General features: G+C 33.1%; 1 protein-coding gene across 8 annotated transcripts in view; it reads right to left on the bottom strand.

The window, feature by feature from the left end:
- ARHGAP32 (Rho GTPase activating protein 32) overlaps positions 1–20,531 on the bottom strand; it is a 369,190-nt gene that overhangs the window by 215,301 nt on the left and 133,358 nt on the right. For 6 of the 8 annotated variants that reach the window (XM_074303813.1, XM_074303810.1, XM_074303812.1 and 3 more), the window contains 2 exons: positions 9,143–9,231; positions 8,092–8,176 (listed from right to left, as the gene is read on the bottom strand). In XM_074303813.1, the coding sequence (XP_074159914.1) occupies positions 8,092–8,176; positions 9,143–9,231 (174 nt within the window). Of the gene's footprint in view, positions 1–8,091; positions 8,177–8,606; positions 8,648–9,142; positions 9,232–20,531 lie in introns of those variants that run through there. The other 2 variants (XM_074303821.1, XM_074303815.1) reach the window with 2 other exon arrangements.

The following is a 20,531-nucleotide window of genomic DNA, read 5'->3' as shown; positions in this document are numbered from 1 at the left end:
TCTTACAGAACATTAATATTCCATAGCATTCACATACCATAACTTATTCACCCATTCTCCAACTAATGGGTATCCATTCAGTTTGCAGTTTCTGGCCACTACAAAGAGGGCTGCCACAAGCAATTTTGAACATGTGGGTCCCTTTCCTTCCTTCAAAATCTCTTTGGGATATAAGCCCAGAAGAAACATTGCTAGTTCAAAGGGTATGCACAATTTGATAACTTTTTGAACATAGTTCCAAATTGCTCTTCAAAATGGCTGGATACCTTCACAGTTCCATCAACAATGTATCAGCGTCCCAGTTTTCCCACATCCCCTGCAACAGTTCATCCTTGTCTTTTCCTGTCATCTTAGCCAATCTCACAGGTGTAAAGTGATAACTCAGAGTTGCCTTAATTTGCATTTTTCTGATCAATAATGATTTAGAGCACCTTCTTATATGATTAGAAATGGTTTTAATTTCTTCATCTGAAAATTGTCTGTTCATATTATTTGACCATTTATCAATTGTAGAATGTCTTGATTTTTTTACGTTTGAGCCAATTCTTTATATATTTTAGAAATGAGGTCTTTATCAGAACTTTTAAATGTAAAAATGATTTCCCAACTTATTGCTTTCCTTCTGATCATGTCTGCGTCAGTTTTATTTGTACAAAAAGTTTTTAACTTAATATAATGAAAATTATATATCTGGTGTTCAATTATACGTCCAATTTTTCTTTGGACGTAAACTCCTTCTTTCTCCCCAGATCTAAGAGGTAAACTATCTTATGTTCTCCTAGTTTGCTTATATTATCACTCTTTATGTCCAAATCATGAACCCATTTAGATCTTATCTTGGTATGCAGTGTTAGGTGTGGGTCAAGTCCTATTTTCTTCCATATTAGTTTTCAATTTTCCCAGCAGTTTTTGTCAAATAGTGAGATTTTATTCTGAAAGCTAGGGTCTTTGGGTTTGTCAAACACTAGATTGCTATAGTCATTGACTATTTTCTCCTGTGAACCTAACCTATTCCACTAATCAACTACTCTAATTCTTAGCCAGTACCAAATGGTTTTGGTGACTGCTGCTTTATAATATAGTTTTAGGTCTGGCGCAGCTAGGCCACCTTCATTAGCATATTTTCTCATTAATTCCCTTGAAATTCCTGACCTTTAATTCTTCCAGATGAGCTTTGTTATTATTTTTACTAGATCTGTAAAATAATTTCTTGGGAGTTTGATTGGTATGGCACTAAATAAAATAGATTAATTTAGGTAGCATTGTCATTTTTATTATATTTGCTCAGCGTACCCATGAGCACTTGATATTTTTCCAACTGATAACATCTGATTTTATTTGTGTGGAAAGTGTTTTATACTTGTGCTCATATAGTTCCTAACTTCCCAAATACTTTATACTATTGACAATTATTTTGAGTGGAATTTCTTTTTGTATCTCTTGCTTCTGGACTTTGTTGGTAATATATAAAAATGCTGATCATTTACTTATGTGGATTTATTTCATATGCTGCCACTATGTTAAAATTGTGAATTGTTTCCAGTAGTTTTTAGTTGATTCTCTTGGGTTCTCTAAGTATACCATCATATCATCTGCAGAGAGTGATAATTTGGTTTCCTCATGACCTATTCCAATTCCTTTAATCTCTTTTTCTTCTCTTATTGTCAAAGGTAATATTTCTAATATTTAATAGTAATGGTGATAGTAGGCAGCCTTGATTCACTCCTGATCTTATTGAAAATGGTTCTGGTTTGTTCCCATTACATATGATGCTTGCTGATGATTTTAAACAAATGCTACGATCATTTTAAGGAAAAATTCATTTACTCCTATACTCTCTAGTGTTTTTAATAGGAATGGGTGTTGAATTTTATCAAATGCTCTTTCTGCATCTTTTGAGATAATCATATGATTTCTGTCAATTTCATTATTAATATAGTTGATTATGCAAATAGTTTTCCTAATATTGAACTAGCCCTGCATTCCTGGTACAAATCCTACTTGGTCACAGTGTAATCCTAGGGATGGACTTTCTGTAATCTCATTGCTGATATTTTAAAGATTTTTGCATCAATATTCATTAGGGAAATTAGTCTATAATTTACTTTCTCCCTACCTGGTTTAACTATCAGCACCATATCTGCGTCATAAAAGGAATTTGGTAAGACTCCTTCTTTCCCTATTTCTAATATAGCTTATATAGTATTAAAATTAATTGTTCTTTGAATGTTTGGTAGAATTCACATGTAAATCCCATCTAGCCCTGGAGATTTTTTCTTAGGGAGTTGATTAATAGCTTGTTCTATTTCTTTTTTTTAAAATGGGACTATTTAAATAATTTATTTCCTCTTCTGTTAACCTGGGCAATCTATGTTTTTGTAGATATTGCTCCATTTAATTTAGATTATCAAATTTATTGACATAATAGTTGGGCAAAATTACTCCTAATTATTGATCTAATTTCCTCTTCATTGGAAAGTTCTCCCTTTTCATTTTTTAAACTAATAGTTTGATTTTCTTCTTTCTTTTTTCTAAACAAATTAATTAAAGGTTTATCTATTTTGTTGGTTTTTTCATAAAACCAACTCTTAGATTTATTTATTAATTCAATCATTTTCTTATTTTCAATTTTATTAATCTCCCCTTTTATTTTTAGAATTTCAAATTTGGTATTTAATTCAGGGTTTTTAATTTGTTCTTTTTCTAGTTTTTTTAGTTGTAAACCCAATTCATTGATCACTTTATTTTATGTAAGTAAGCATCTAGAGATAGAAAATTTCCCCTTATAACCACTTTGGCTGCATCCCACAAATTTTGGTATGTTGTCTCATTATCGTCATTCTCTTGGATGAAGTTGATGATTGTGTCTATGATTTGTTGCTTCACACATTCATTCTTTAGGATTAGGTTATTTAATTAATTTTTTATCTAATTTCTCCTGGCTTTATATTATATGTGATTTTTACTCCATTATGATCTGAAAATAAAATGCATTTACTCTTTCTGCCTTTATGCATTTTATTTTGAGATTTTTATGCCCTAATATAAGGTCAATTTTTATATAAGTTCCATGAACTGCTGAGAAAAAAGTAAACTCCTTTCTGTCTCTATTCAATTTTCTCCAAATATCTCATACTTAACTTTTCTAACATTTTGTTTACCTCATTAGCTTCTTTCTTATTTATTTTGTGGTTCAATTTATCTAGTTCTGAGAAAGCAAGGTTGAGATCCCCGATTAGTATAGTTTTGCTATTTTGTCTTGCATCTTTCAACTTCTCCTCTAGGAATTTGGATACTACATCACTTGATGCATATTTGTATTGATTTTGCTTCATGGTACCCTTTAGAAAAATATATTTCTTTTAATTAGATCTTTGCTTTTACTTGATCCTGTTTTTTTTTAACTTCACCTGAAGCAAAATAGATTCTGCTCCAGCCCTTTACCTTCACTCTGTATGCATCACTGCTTTAGATATGTTGCTTATAGACAACATATTGTAGGATTCTGACTTTTAATCTATTATGCTATCCACTTCCATTTTTATGGGAGAGTTCATGCCATTCACATTCACAGTTAAAATAACTAATTCTGTATTTCCTGCCATCTTATTTACCCTAAGTTATGCTTTTCTCTTTCCTTTCCTCCTTCCCTCCTTCCCAGTATTTTGCTTTGGATGACTACCTCCCTCAAACAGCCCTCCCCCTTTAGATCTCCTCCCCCTTTTTTATACCTTTCCCCAAATACTTCTGTTTTCCTTTCTATTAGTCTTTCCCTTTCTTTTCCCCTTCTCTCTCCCATTTCCCTATAAGTTGACACAACATTCTCTGTGAAACCAAATATGTCTAATATTCTCTCTTTGAGCCAAATCTGATCAATGCTCATCCCCTTCCCTTCTTTCCCTTAATTATAATAGGTTTTCTTTGCCTCTTCTTGAGATGTAATTTCCCTTATTTTACCTCCTTTTTCCTCTTTCTTCCAGTATGATTCCCTTTCCACCTTTTTCATATTATCATAATAAAATCAAATTATACTTGCAATAAGTATAAGCAATATATCTTTGTAATTGTTCTTCACACAATACATCATCTTTCACTTCCACATTTTCTGTGAGAATCTCTCATGGCTAGGATGTATTCTTCCCTTCAACTCCTCTTCTTCCTTTTAAAGCCTTTAGCTTTCCTTGAAAGCTCAGTTCAAGTACCTCCTCCTTTAGGCAGCCTTTGCTGATTCCCCACACCAACTTGTGAAATACACCATTAAGTTTAACTTCAATGTCTGCCTTTTATTCACAACCTCTTGGAGGTATAGCATTTTCCAAACCTTAAAGTAACAAATAAATGGTAGTTATCATAATGTTTTATGTATGCTTATATGCTTACTTGTTGTGTCCTTGTACATATTAGGAAGGCATGGACAGTTTAGCATATCTCCAAATTTCCAAATAAAAGGGAAAATAAATAGCAAATAAAAGGATTTAATAAATTTTGATTAATTCATATTATGTATTGATATTATGAAGAAGTAACTACTACGCCACTGTTTCCTTTAAGAAGCTTTACTTTTACTGTTTTTATAAATAATACTAGCTTCTCTTTTCTGTCCTTGTACTTTATTCAGTTCCAAAAAAGAAAGCCCTAGCAGGAGTATGGGGGATTATATTACCAGGCCAAATCAGTTCATGAGGTGCCTATTTAAATAATATATTGTAACTACATCATAAATAATTCAAAGTATGTAAATATTATATTTTTATACATCTTGCAATAGGGAAAAATACCCATACATAATATACCTTGTTTAGCTATTTCCCAAATGATGGGCATCTCTTTGATTTCCAATACTTAGTGATCACAAAAAGAACTACTATAAATATTTTTGTAAAACACATCCGCTCCCCCCCCTTTTTTGGATATCCTTGGGATTTAGACATAGCAGTTGCATTGCTTGGATCAAAAGGTATTTGCAGTTTTATAGCTTTTGAGCAAAGTTCCAAAATGCTCTCCAGAATGGTTGGATAAGTTCACAATTCCAGCAACAATGCATTAATGTCTCAGTTTTTCCATATTTCCTTCAACATCCAATATTTAGGATCTGGTGCAACTAGCCACCTTTTTTTTTTTTCCTTTAACTGATTCCTCTGATATCCTTGAGCTTTTGTTCTTGCAGACGAATGTTATTATTTTTTTCTAGCTCTATAAAATAGTTTTTTGACAACATGACATGGCAGTGAATAAATAGATTAAATAAAATTTTCATTTTATCATATTGGCTTGGCCTACCCATGAAGAGTTAATATTTTCCAATTGTTTAGATTCAAATTTATTTGTGGGAAAAGTGCTTTACAATTATGTTAATATAGCTCCTAAGTCTATAATTCTTTTAATGAAGTTTCTTTTTCTATCTCTTGCTGCTGGACTTTATTGGTAGTACATGGAAATGGTGATGATTTATGTGGGTATATTTTGTATCCTGCAACTTAAGTTAATTGATAATTTCAAGTAATTTTTTTAGGAGAATCTCTTGGATTTTCTAAACATAACATATCCACAAAGAATGCTAGTTTTGCTTCCTCATTGCCAGTCTTCATTCCTTTCCTTCTCTTATTGCTATAATTAGCATCTAGTACAATAACAGAGGTGACAAGGGGAATCCCTGCTTCTAGCTTATCTCCATTATAAATAATGCTTGCTGATGATTTTAGATAAATAGCATTTATCATTTTAAGATAAGCTCTATTTATTCCTATGTTCTCTAGTATTTTTAAAAGGAATGGGTGCTGTATTTTATCAAAAGGATTATATGATTTCTGTTAGCTTTGTTATCAATATAGTCAATTATGCTGATACTTTTTCCTAATCATGAATAAGCTCTGCATTCCTGGTATAAATTCTATATAGTCATAGTGCATGATGTATAGTTATATACTGGTGTAATTTATTTGCTGGTATTTTATTTGACTTTTTTTGCATCAATATTCATTAGGGAAATTGGTCTATAGCTTTTTTTTTTTTTTTTTAGGGGGGGGGGGTCTGTTTTAGCTTTTCCTGATTTCTCTACTCCACTAAGTTAACAGTCTATGTTTACAGAATGTAGGGGAAGATTAGGCTGATTATTTAGTATAAAATAGATGAAAACAAAACGTACAAGAAAAAGATAGGTTATTTCTGCCAATTTCCAAATAAAAAAGACAAAGTTCAAAATAAAGACACTGAGAATATATACATATTAAATTTGTAAATCTTAAAAGAGAAAAGGGAAAATATATTACAAATACACTGAAATACACTGTAGAAATATTTAACAAATAGCAATAAAAATCAAATCAATACTTTCAATACTTATATGAAAAAATTATTAAAATCATGGAAGGCTCTTATAGCCTCAAATTTGTACTACTTTTTAATTCAACTTTTTAAATAAGAATTTTTTAACAAAAAGAAACTACTTTAAACATAACTATACTTTCTTATAATAAAAAAAGATCTAAGAAGTGTTTTGATCACTTCCTAGTTACTTAAATTTATAAATGTAGTCAAAGTTGCAGAAGGAAACTATAATATGTTCTACCATAAAACAATCTTTGGTGCAACTATTTGTGCAAAATCTTAAGACTGATTGGTCGACTGGTTTACCCTCACATGGACTGTCACAATGTTTTGCCATAAAATATATAAAACAGTCAAATTTAAAATGCTTCTTTGGAAACTATAATGAGGAACTATTCACAGTTTGCTGAAAATAGTGTTGATGTTTTTTTCAAGACTTTTAAACAGACAAGAAGAACAAGGCAGCTTCAAAAACAACATGTCGTATTTATTATATAGATTTTCTTAAAATGGAAAGTTATTGTTTTATATTGAATTTTCTCTTCTGAACTTCTGTATTCAAAACAATGTTTTTCTTTTTCCTTTTCTGATTTTGCTTTTCTCATTTTGCATTTAAAAGTAACATATTAAAAGTAAATGCCAGAGGAAAAAAAAGAGGAAAATGAAGGAAGTGGTTGAGGAGGAAAAAGAAGAGGAAAAGGAGGAGGAAGAGAAGAGGAGGAAGAGGAAAGGAGGAAAGGAGGAGAGGAGAAGGAAGAAGAAGAGGAGAGGAGGAAAGGAGGAGAGGAAGAGGAGAGAAAAGGATGAAGAGGAGAGAAGGGAGGGAGGAAGGAACAGGAGAGGAAGAAGAGGAGGGAGGAAGGAAGGAAGAGAAGAGGAAGGAAGAGAAGAGAAGAGGAGGAAGGCAGGAAGAGAGGGGAGGAGGAAAAAGAAGAGGGGGAAGAGGAAGAGGAAAAGGAAGAGGGGAAGGAGGGGGAGGAGGAGAAGAATTCTAAACAGAAACCTCTGTAGGCTTTGCCTGCTTCATCAGAAAATAGAATGAGTCTAATAATACAAAACAAAGAAACAAGGATTATTTTCAGGCTACAAGAGTTATGAATACTGCTTGTGGCAATACACAGAAAATTACATATATAGCATGTTTCTTAAATGTTCTGATATGTGAATACCAGTATAATCAATCATTGCCTTCTGACTATACTTCCTTGTCCATGGTTCTTTGATATCTGAAATACTGGTTCTGAAATGATCGACAGGGATAAGCAAAAGGTAATTCACTATTATTTCAATCCACTCATGGAGCAGAAAAAATGAGCATGACCAAGAGCTTCTGGCTCAGCTCTCACACACTTTTCTCTCAAAAAGGGGAAGTAGGTTATGAAATGCTAGCATGCTTCCATTCCTGAGTCAAATGAAGAAAGTACTGACTAGAAATTATGCATGAGTCTTGAATACCAGTCTGTTCACATATTCATTTTTTTTTTCAGCTTCAAGGATAGTTCCACACATCTATATACTTTTTTTAAAGACCTTGCTTTCAATCAAAGTCATTAATCCCCAATGTTCAAGATTGCTATATTTATTATCATTAGTATTCCACTTGATACTTGATGTTTAAAGGATTTCCAGCATAAGTACAATCTGAAAGAATAATCCTCTTTTTGCATATCCAAAAAATAAACCAATGGAAAAAACCCTGCTGCCAAGGTAAGCTGCACTATTCTAAAAACTTAGTTCAGCATAAAAGACACATTTCAAACTCACCTGTATACTGCCAAATTCCACATTTTCATAATGGAAATGTGCACATTCTGCCATCTTCGGAAAGTGCCCTTTAGTAAAGGGCAACCTAAAACGTGAAAAGAAATGAGTAAGAAATAAGTTTCTGAATAGTCACAGATTAGTAAGTCTTCTAAGAAAATTATTTGGTATTTGAAAGCTTACACATGCAAACTCAAATACAATCTCTCACACACACACACACACACACACACACACACACACACACACACACACACACACACAACCTAGATGATTCACTGAAACAAAAAGCAGTAAATGTCAGCATAATGAGCAAAATAACAATAACAACACACATACCAAAAAAAACAAACAAAAAAAAAACAAACAAACCAGCATTCCTTTTGGCTCTTTAGCTAAAATACAAACTCAAAGCTCACAAGAAAGCATAATTTTAAGAAAACTACCAAAATTCATTTGTGAATAGCCATTTTCTAACTCACAGCAATAAGGTCAAACATATAAAAACACAAGTTTACCTGTGAATGTTGTCACAGCCCGTGCAGAGGGAACATTTTATCTCTTGGCTTTTCAATTCCTAAAACTGATACCTAATTACTGTTATAGGTTATTTTACTTAAGGCCTATATAACCAACTACAATACCATAAACCAATAGTTGATAGGTTTCTTGCTTTTCCAAGACAAAAAAAAGTAAAAAATCATCCAATCTTAGAATGTAGGTCTGTTTTGTTTTTTTTTTAAACATCAACCAATGAATAAAAGTGGGGCACCAGAATATAAATCTTCCTTTTTTTAGATAGAAAACCCCAAAGCATGATGTTTTAACAACAGAATTAGCAAAAGTGTTTATAAACCCAAGTACTGGTAGGTCTTTTGATTCAACAACCTCAATCTACAGATTAAGTCTCCCTCAGCCCAAAATATCCCTATAAAAATGGCTAGACATACAGATATTTATATCAATGGGGGAAAAAATCAAATTAAAAAACATTAGCAGCTAAAAGAATTAATTTGAAAAAGTGTCTTAAAAACCTTTAAGTTTTATTGCTTACTTTTTCACATGTTTGACTTTCATATTTGCTGTACTGCCACATGTCTTAAGAGATTCTCCAGCAATATCTGGAACATCTGCTCCTCTTGCCTAAAGAATACAGAGAAAGAACAAAAGATTTGTAAACATTTTGATAATAAAATAACTTAAAACAGCAGCATCGAGTTATTTCAGTAATTGCCAGACTGCATTACAGAAACACAAAAGTGGAGGAGAAATACTTGGTTTTGACTAGGAAGAATGAAGAAAGCACTTAGCTAAACAACTCTTAAATTTTCAGACTCCTCAAATCAAGCCTAAATTTTGTGCTTGATCAATATAAGTCTTGTACAGGTATCAAGGAAGAAGTTTCCATGGCAGCATTACCACTTCTTCAAAACAGTTCAAGTGTATCAGGTGGGTCTACCTGGCAGGACCTGCTAAAGCATGTATTTCCTGTGTATAAGATTTAGTATTACTTTAAAATCACAAGAAAACATTAGAGTGGGACTTTAGGAAAAATTACATGGCAATTTTGAGTATAATGAAAAATAATCGGTCAATGCAGTAATATAATTATATTTTATATTAGTAAATCCTTCTATAACAAGGACTGTATTAAGTATTAAGGATTTAAAAAGGCAAAAGTAAGATACTCTCTCTGTGTTCTTAGGGACTCAACTCTTCTAGGGGGAAAAAAACAACACATTGGAGAGAACAGTGGCCAGGGAAAGGAGTTTTGGTTCTGGGAGTCATGGGAATGGTAACTAGTGTTAAAGCCTATTGAAGAGTTCCTTAATCTTTTTTCCATATTTTGCCAAATTTTCCAGAAACATTGGATCCAGAATGTAGAAAGTCCCGACTGTCAAGAACAAAGTGCCCCTTGAGATGATAATTTATTGTTGCATTCCAAGCTGGACTCCCTGTGTGTCCTTAGGAGGCAAGACAAGTGCCAGCTAATCCGTGACCAGGCTGGGATAATGCTTTTGCAAATAAGCAGACCTTCCTGCCTTCATAGTCCAGCAGTTCCCAAGGGAAAGGAACGAAGCTCCTCCCCACAAGGAGTGGTCTTGTCTTTTTTTCCCCACTTTTGGTATATTATTCCCCATCCCATGTCATGGTCCCTTCCTGTATCTGGTTATTTGAAAAGTATAAACTTCTGTAAAGATTAGGAATCCTTTGGATTCCACATGCATGTTCATTTCTCTTGTAATAAACCAGGTTTTCAGAGAAGTCCCATGAGGCTGTGTTAGCCCTTTTTAGAAAAGCCCTTTTCCAAAAAAAGTAATGACTTAATTACAATGACTATCGTTAAAGTGGGAAGGTAGGGGGTAGCAGAGGAAAGTGACTATGTAATAAAAGGACAAATAGAAAGATGACTCTATGTAGACTGGTTAGATGGGATGAGAATTATCTGGTCTGAGGCTAGAACAAGTAATTTCATAATCACTCCCCCTCAACCAATCAAAACAACTCAATTTCAGACTGGGAGTGACACAATAAATTAACTCCTCTTAGAAAGTTTCTAGAGGTCCAGTTCTGAGGGTATATTCCAAATGGGGAGAATCTGGACAGTAGAAGAGAAGATGAGAAGATGGCTTAGATGAACAGTCATCTTTTAAAAATATTGTGTTGATCCACGATTATTGTGAAGGACTTAAGATGAAAAATACTATCCATACAAGAGAAAAAATTGATTTGTGTCTGAATACATACTGAAGCATCCTTTTTCTCACTGTATCTCTTTTTTTTATACTTTATCTTGAGGATTTTTTTTTTTCATTAGGATAGGAAATCTATGTCTTTTTTTTTTTTTCACAATATGACTTCTATGGAAATATTTTGCATAACTTCACATGTGTTTTCTTAGTTGTGGGTGGGGATAAGGAAGAAAACTTAGAATTCAACAAATTTTTAAAAAATGAATTTTAAAAAATTGTTTTAAATGTAACTGGGGGGAAAATGAAATAAATATTTTTTTAAAAAATAAATGAAAACATTACTGTGTAGAAAAAAATGTTTCTTATAAAAACACTTCCTAAATTACTTATATAATAAGGGAATAGAACTAAAAGACTTAGAGCTTAGTATACAAAATTATATAGTAAAACCTCCTCAATTTACAGAGAAGAACAAGAGAAGTCTGATGGACGTGGCTCTCTTCAACAATGAGATAAACTAAACTGTTCCAACTGTTCAATAATGAAGAGAATCAGCTACACCCAATGAAAGAACTCTGGGAAATGAGTGTGAACCACTTCATAGCATTTCCACTCCTTCTGTTATTGTCTGCTTGCATTTTTGTTTTCCTTCTCAGGTTATTTTTACCTTATTTCTAAATCTGATTTTTCTGGTGCAGCAAGATAACTATAAATATGCATACATATATTGTATTTAACATATTCTTTAACATATTTAACATGTATTGGACTACCTGACATCTAGGGGAGGGTGTGGAAGGAAGGAGGGGAACAGTTGGAACAGAAGGTTTTGCAATTGTCAATGCTGAAAAATTACCCATGTATATGTCATGTAAATAAAAAGCTATAATTAAAACAAAAAACAAAACAAAACAAAACAAAACAAAAAAGAAGCTGGGGTCTAGTTATGGTAAATGACATATATATATATATATATATATATATATATATATATATATATATATATGCTGAAAATATATGCTGAAGTCTTCCCAAACACATTAACCTCCTAGTTCCTTGGTCTATTCATAATATTTCCACCCCCATTCCCATTTGTACTGACTGTTCCCTGTGCCCAGATTCTGCTCCCCCCCAATCTTCCAAATAGAATCCCGCCTTTAAGAATTTCAAAATTCTTTTAATCCTTTTCTTAACTAGGCTCATCTACCACCTCCTCCAGAAGACTTTATCAGTTTCTCTAGTTGCTAGTATCCACCCAATAAGGTTTTCTTTTATCAACCCAGCATTTAGCATATTAATGAGAGATTTGTTGTTATTGTTGCCTCCCTCATCAGAATATAAATTTCTTTAAGGCAAAGACTTTTTTTTTTGCCTTTTCTTCATATCCTTGTATGTTTGTACAGTACCTGGAATATGAGCTAAGTATAAGGCCCAGTATGAGTTTAACAAATGCTAATCAAGTCAACTAGCATGAATTTCTCCACTACTTCACTATATAAAAGTCAGTCATAACCTTGATCTTACTACAGTCACCCACAAAGTACTCTATTTCCATACCCAAGAATCTGAAAATTCCATTAAACATTCATCTCCTTTCATTACATTTTCCTCTGTGCCATACTCCTCCCAAGTCCACTCATTTTCAATTCCATACTATTCTGAAGCTGGTCAAGTCACTTAATCCCCTGTATTTCAGGTTCCCATTTGCAAAATGAAGGCTATTCAACAAATGGACTTCAAAGATCCAATGACTTCTAAATCAATAACAATATTGGTAAACTTTTAGTCTCAAATCCCTTACTACTACTTGTCCTATCTTTGAGAACTGCTACTTCTCTCCTCCTACTCACATGCTCTAAAACAGAACTGTTGGGAGTGACAGCTCTAAGTTTATTAAGAAGTTATATAACTTCAACTGAGCAGCAGTATCTCTTACCAGGCAGTTCTTTTAACTTCTTCCTAAAATATTCTTTAATCTCATTCATTAAGCATCTACTATGTTCCAGGAACTGTGATAATTGCTGGGAATACAAAGAAAGGAAAAACAATCCCTACTCTCAAAATGCTCACTCTCACAATGAATACACAACAATGCCCAAACAAGATATATACAGGATAAATTTAGAGTAATTTCAGAGGAAAGATTAAGGGGGATTCCTTAAGACTTCATATAGAATGTCAAAGCTTAGCAGAGATTTGAAGGAAGCCATGAAGCTAGGAAAACAGAGATAAGGAATAAGAATTCTGGAAATGGGAAATAGTAAGTTGTTTGAAAGATGTTGCATCTTATGTGATGAGCAGCAAGGAAGCAGGTATCAATGGATAGCAGCATGTGTTGAAGAGGAGTTAAGATATAAGAATAATAGAAAGAGAGGAATATATCAGGTATATCAGGTTATATTTCAAACAGTGTTTTAAATTTGATCCTGGAGGTAACAGAAGCCAAAAGAGTTTAATGAATATGTGTGGGGAAGGAGGGAGGGAGTAGGGAGATAAGAAACTTGGTCAGATCAGCATTTTAGTATTATCAACTTAACAGCTTAGTAAAGGATAAACATGAAGCAAGGACACCAGTCAGCAGGCTAACTCCAAGTATGAGGTAATGAGGCCCTAAATCAGAAAGGTGGCAGATTCAGAGAATGGTAAGTAGCATGAGATGTGATGAAGATAGAAATGACAGGACTTAATGAATTGATGGGATATGGGAGAGAAAGAAGGTGATAAATTAAGGATTACACCTAAATTGTAAACATGATTGCTTAGGAGGATGGCTAGACCCTTGACAGTAATAGGGATCAAGTATATAACTCTGTGTGTGGGGGTGGAGGTGTAGCAGAGTGGGGAAGTAGGCCATGGGAAACTGGTGAATTGAGAAATTGGAAGCTTAGAGAATTTTAATAAATATCAACATATATCTATAAAAGTTCTCTAGAATAACAGCAAATGTTAAGAGATGAAGCCTATAAGCCTATATGCCAGGCAATGAACTTTTTGGAATGGTCAGAGAATATCTTAACATCTGTAGAAAAAAAAGCTTCCCAAATCTTGATTGGGTAATTAACATGGATCAAATTAATTTCACATGAGGAAAATTACAGGTGGTAAACCTGGAGAAGCAATAAGGAGCAAGGAGACAAATTAATGCAATTATGGGAGGTGGGGGTTGGGAGTGAAGGAGGATTATTAGGAGGGAAGCTGGAGGAGAGCCTGCAAATACAATTTGTATTAGTACAAGTCAGGATCAAGAAAGAGCTAGGACTGGGTAGTGCAAAAAAGGAAAATATTCAAGATGAAATCTAGCCTGTTACGTATGGAAAAAGCATGCCAGAATACAATAGAAGAGATTTCATAGTTTTAATGTAAGAGGTTTTCAAGGTTGGCTAAGGAAGATGTAAATTAGGAAATAAACAGAAAATAAATAATCAGGTTTAAAAAATTGCAGCCAGAGGTTCAGAATCACTCAGATGGACAGAGTATGTATGAAAGAATGGAAATGTTAATACTTGAGGAATTAATTAAAGCATAGAGTTGGGAAATTGAATGCATGAATGAAGAATAGCAAGGTCAAGGTACCTGTAGAATATGTGCAGGAGAATCTCTTGTAAGAAAACTAGAAAGGTGGGTTAAGCGTTTTAAGTTCAAGAGGACTTCACATCTGATGCTAAAGTATCCATTATTGTTGTAGATGCTTTTTTTCAAAGAGGACCAATTTATAGCATGGGGTGATGCCTTGACTTGTGCATGAACTTTTTAAGTGTGGCACTGTTTCACAAAGCCATTGGCCCTCCTCTCTCTTCCAGAGCCACTGAAATCCAGGCATCATGGCTTTGTCTTGCTAAAAAACTAAGAGGCAACCACAAGAATTGTGGCAAGGTCAGAACTATAGGAAAATTATTCTGGCCAATAAGTGGAGGATAAAATAAAATGGGGAGAGATATAAATCTCCCACTGCATTCAGGGCCATCTCCAGTCGTCCTCATAACTGGCCACTGGACCCAGATGGCTCTGGAGGAGAAAGTGAGGCAGGTGACCTTGCCCAGCCTCCCTCACTTAAATCCAGTTCACTTTATAGCATCATCTCTCTGATGTTGTTTTCCTTTGTCCTTGAAAAGGACTATGACAAGTCTGCAAACTAGGTTTTTAAATTAGACAACCTGAATCTTTAAAACAAAATGCATTCAAATGTTATTCAAATTATGAACAGTAGAGTGCAGCAGTTCCAAATGAAAATGTTATTGAAATAAAGAACAAATTCTAATATAAAAGGTTGGCCATTATGTCACTCCCTTTATGTGGGTAAATATTTTAAATTCTATAAGCTATTTGAATTCTTCATACAGAAATATGAGGCCAAGACTAATCTAAAAAGATAAAAATGATTATTCATGCTTCTCTAAGGAAAGAAAGTGATCTGTTTCAAGGATGACTAATGAAGAGAATGAAGAAAATAAAAAAAATCATAAAGAACATCCATACTGAAAAAAAAAGGAGTCTCTTCAAATATTAAAGTGTTCATAAAATTTATTCATTTAGAAGTAGTTCCTTTTAATATTAATCTTTTCATTAAGCAGGTTTGTTTTATTTCAAACATGGCACTATTTTCTATGGAAAATGCATTTATTATGAGTTTTTATTTCTCTAATTTGTAAACCATGGATATGTGGAATATGTGTAAAATTTTCCTTAGTATCTTTAAAATATTATAAATTTAATAAAAATATAAGCATAATTAATTAAACTTGGTAACTATTTATATTTAAATAAATGAATTTCAATATGTTCTAGTCACTCCCTATGTAAAATGTTATTAGAATTCTTTGTTCATTTTCATTTTTGCTTTTGTACAGTTATAGTACCTGTTTTTTAATCTTTGCATTATTTCACAAATTATTTAATCATCTAATAATCTCAGGGAAAATATTCATCCATACTAATAAAGAGGAAAAAATGGAAGCAACTCACAAGTACTATTTTCCCATACATCAAAGGGACAAATATACCTACAAATGGTAAAATTCATCTTGACAGTGATGTGGATAAAGGGTCAACTCATTCATCATTGCTGGATTGTAATATAATAAAACTTTTTTTGGGGGGGGAATTCATCTAACAAAGTGAAATTAATATTATAAAAGTAATCATGATCATTTCATTGCTGAGACTATACCTCTAAGATTTTATTTTTACAACCTTTTCAAAGATTTTAATATCTGAAAGACCCCTAAATGTCCAACAGAGGGGGAATGATTAAATAAATTATAGAATGTTAATACTATGGTGTTAATAAGGTTAATAAGGTTGAAAACTTTTTAAAGTTTTATAATTTATGCATTTATAAATGTAAATAGTTGGAAATTAATTTAATTCATTATAACTCATATTAAGTTTATAATTATACAATCTGAACAAAGGCTCAACATGACTACACTGAAAAAGTTGTTTCTGGAGAAAGCTGGTTATCAAGTAGTGAACTTTTGAGGGCCATAAAAACTAATTAAATTACTTCCGATCTGAAGATCTGCAATCTAAATTTGTCAAAAGACTGTTTCTAGAATGACAGGCTATGAAAGAACTGGGAGACAAGAGTAATTGAGAGTAAAATAATGAGTTTTTGTCTCACCAGAAGCCTGAGATGTCCCCCAAAATAATGTATTAAAAGGAATGGATAGATTAAATAATTGGAACAATCTACATACTAAGTCTCTGGCCAATCACTTATAAAGGTACCACTATTCTCTAAAATTGCAAATAAAAAGCAATGACCACATTTTCAAGGGAGATGAAACTCTAACAATAGTCATTCAGAAATGGATAGTAACTACCCTTCTTGCTAATGGTCATATAATGAAGGCTGGTAAATCATCCTAGTAGGCTGATTTGCAGTGAGAGTTCCTAGAGGGTGGTCATTAATGAAATTAATGGTAATCTAAAGTAATCATTTATGAAGTGCCACAAAGATCTCTCATTGGCCCTGAGATGCATTTTGCCTACCACAGTAACGAACACAAAATGGCATATCTGTCATTATCAGATGAAGGAAAGCTGAGAGGGATATGTAACACTGTATAACAATATGATAGAATGGTGGCACTGAACTGAAAAGGATTAAATTTAACAGAGATAAGCTAGTTTCACCTTGCAAAAAAAAAAAAATAAATTTCACAATTACAGAATAGGAGATTTGATTAAACATCAATTCTTATGAAAATATGTAGGAGAGTAAGTGGAGTGAAAGCTCAATGAGGCAAGCAATACATGGAAATCATAAAACTTATGACTTGGGTCATATAAGAGAAGCATGGTGTTCAGGACAAGGAAAATAACAGAGACATTACATTTTGTCTAAGCTAGTCCATATTTGTAGTATTATGCTCATTTTTTCAGTATGTTTTAGGAAAGATAGAGAAGTTAGAACATTGAAATAAAATGAGTAACCAGAATGATGAAAAGAATGAATAATACATCATACAGAAAGTGGCTGTAGAAATGAAGGACATTTAACCTGAAAAAAAAAAAAAAAAACACAAAGAGCAGGCGGTTGAGAGTTATAACATGATATTGTCTCCAGGTTCATGGGATGTAGTTATGTGGAAATGTAAAAACCAGGAGCAACAGTATAACAGCTCACAAGTCCAAATTTAGGCCTAATATAAGAAAAAGCTTTCTAACAAAAAGAGCTAAGTAAAAGCAGACTGCCTCAGAAGGGATTAGTTTGCCATTCAGTGGAAGTCTGCAACTGTTCAACAACTAGAGAAGGGAATCTCTCACTTACATAAAGGTTTGGCTTGATATTCTCTACAGTAGATTGTGATTTAATCAATCATTCACTTTAAAATTTTCCTAATTTAGTGAAACGTTTTTTATTACTAATTTTTCTACTGATCATACGTATATCTCAAGGGACACTCTCTTCTATAGATAGATATAATGATTCTTGTCATTTTTCTTTTGAAATGAAAATGAAAGTTGCCTCTCCATTCCCTCCCAAGCAGGTTGCGTCACCTCCCGTGGCATAAATTTTCATCTCCCATGCAAACAAATGCCAGAACTAATTTCTAAACTCACCTCTTGTACTACAAGCTGCCTGCTGAATGTCTCAGATGTTGAATGTCTGAAAAAGTTACCCAATATCCAAATCGTATTCAAACTTATCTATTTCTGTTGACACCACTATCACCTTCCCAGTCATTTTGCCATTCAAAAAGCATTTATTAAGAATTTTCTATGTTTCAGATAATACAAAGACAAAGACCTAAAGGTATGCAACCTGGCAATTTTTAACTTTTTCATTCTCACACCCCATATCCTAAAGTTGCCAAGTTGTGTCCTTTCTGACACCACATAATCTCTCAAATCCATTCTTTTCTTTCCTATTACACGTCACTGTACCCTAGTTTAAGTCGTCTTTGTCTTCTGGATTTATTCTAATATCCTCTTAATTGTCCTCCCTGTTTTTAGTCCTTCCCTTTTACAACTTCCAAAAGCTACCCAATTGGTTTTACTTCAAACTCAGATCTATGTCAAAATCTTTAGTATGTGTATACATATGTATTTATACACATATTTACATATATGCATGTGTATGTATATGTGTATATATCCTATGGTTTCCTATTGCCTCTAGAAAATCAGCAGTCTGATAGTTAAAGCTATTCATAACAGAGTTCCCTAACTTTGAAGACTTACTATTTTGCTTATTCCATATGCTGGTCAACCTGGTCTGCTAAAACTAAAATTTAATATTCATTTCCAACTTTAATACCTTTGGACAAATAATCCTCATATCTGGAATATACCTCCTTCCCCACTTAAAGACTGAAAAAAAAAAACAAAAAACAAAAACCAAGCCAGCTACCTTTTTAAATCATCATCTATCTCCCAAATTGTAATGTTCTCTCACTCCTAAAACTTATATTACTGTATAAATGCATTATGATTATTCATGTGTGTGTATGTATGTATGTATGTATATATATATATATATATATATATATATATATATATATATATATATATATATATATATATATATATATATATATATATATATATATATATATATATATCTCACTCCCCCCTCCCTTGGCAAAATGCAGTTTTTGAATTCACAGGCATATTACCTCTATGACTTTCTTTGAATATCCATTAAGCAGCACAGTGTCATGAACATAATAAATGTTTACCAAATTTTTCATGAACTGTTAAATTGGAAATTTAACTCTGTGACAGGCTAAATACATTTGATAGTTTAGTTTGATTGACATGGGCCCAAATTTCTAAAGTTCTCATGTATACTGTATAAAAAAAAAAAAAGTCTATAGCATCTAATAACAAAAATAGCCAATATGGTCAATAACATGGTTATTTTAATCTAAAAATAAGCACAATGGGCATTTAAAGTCCTTTGTTCTAAAAATGTGCTATCCTAGATTACAGCAGAGACAACTATAGCATACATGGAAATACTGTTATAACAAATAAGGTGATTTTAACACAAGGGAATGTGGAATGAGAGCAGTTGACAAAATTTACTAATCATCCATTATGTGAACAACATTGCACCTTGTCTTTTTTCCCCCTGTATATTGGGCCTGGAGTCAAGGAAACAAACTGGAGTTCAAATCTAGCCTTCAACACTTACTAGATATATGACAGAGGCAAGTCACGCAACCTCTTCCAGCCTCACCGTCCTCAACTGTAAAACTGTCACAGCACTTATCTTGCAGTTGTTATAACAATCAAGAGAGGTATTTGTAACAGCACTCAGCACACTGCCTGACATATAGTGGGCTATAAAAATGCTTCTTCCTTACTTTCTGCCTTTTCCTCCAGATGCCTTCCTTTGAAAATAAAGATAGCTAGGGGAATCAAGGTGGCTCAGTGGATAGAGCACCAGCCCTGAAGTCAGGAAAGCATTGAGTTCAATCTGGCCTCAGACACTTAACACTTCCTAGCTGTGTGACCCTGGACAAGTCACTTAACCCCAGCCTGGGGGGGGAAGGGGGGAGAAACCTTGATTAGCTTAAGTCAGCTTTTTTCCATAAAAGTCATAGTCTACCTTTCTATTTTATCTTTTCCTTATTATCACAGTACATTATCCTAAAGATACAAACACACATCATGAATCCTTACATTCTTTCTAAAAAATAGACGCAGGAAAAGAGAGATATATTGAAGAATACATTCCAAACACAAATGAAGTGAAAACCCCAACTATGGAATCATCCAGTACTACTATTTAAAAATTATAATTCTCAGAAAGCTAAAAGAGATGGCAAATCAAATCAGTAGTACCAAAGAAGTCCAAGGTGGTCATTCTTAGGACTAAATGTCTGATGGAACAAAAAATCTCCAGGTCCTTGGTAAAACTCTAGTATCCTCTTGTTCTAATTGCCAGCTCTATTAAATCAGAATTCACAAGAATTGAGTGGTAGGTTGTCACTTCAGATAAGTTTATGTGTTGCCTACTAGGTTCCTGTATTTGAAATCCACAAGGTGTTTATTTCTCTTAAAGCTTCAATAAATTTGGGCTATTAACATAATGAAAATTCATGTATTATCAACTCTATGGAAATGATTTTTTATATTTAATTTTCAATCCAAAGCTCTCTTCTATCATCTATCCTCACATCATCAGCTGCCTGTGAAGAGTTACATAACTTTCTCAAATTTAATATGTCCAAAACAGAATTCATTATCTTTTCCCCAAAATCCTCTCCTTTTCCCTATTTCCCTCTTACTCTAGAAGGC

The sequence above is a fragment of the Sminthopsis crassicaudata genome, chromosome 3, assembly GCF_048593235.1.
Source record: "Sminthopsis crassicaudata isolate SCR6 chromosome 3, ASM4859323v1, whole genome shotgun sequence".
Lineage (NCBI taxonomy): Eukaryota > Metazoa > Chordata > Mammalia > Dasyuromorphia > Dasyuridae > Sminthopsis > Sminthopsis crassicaudata.
The sequence above is the reverse complement of the archived record's forward strand: the minus strand, read 5'-3'. Positions and strand labels throughout refer to the sequence as shown.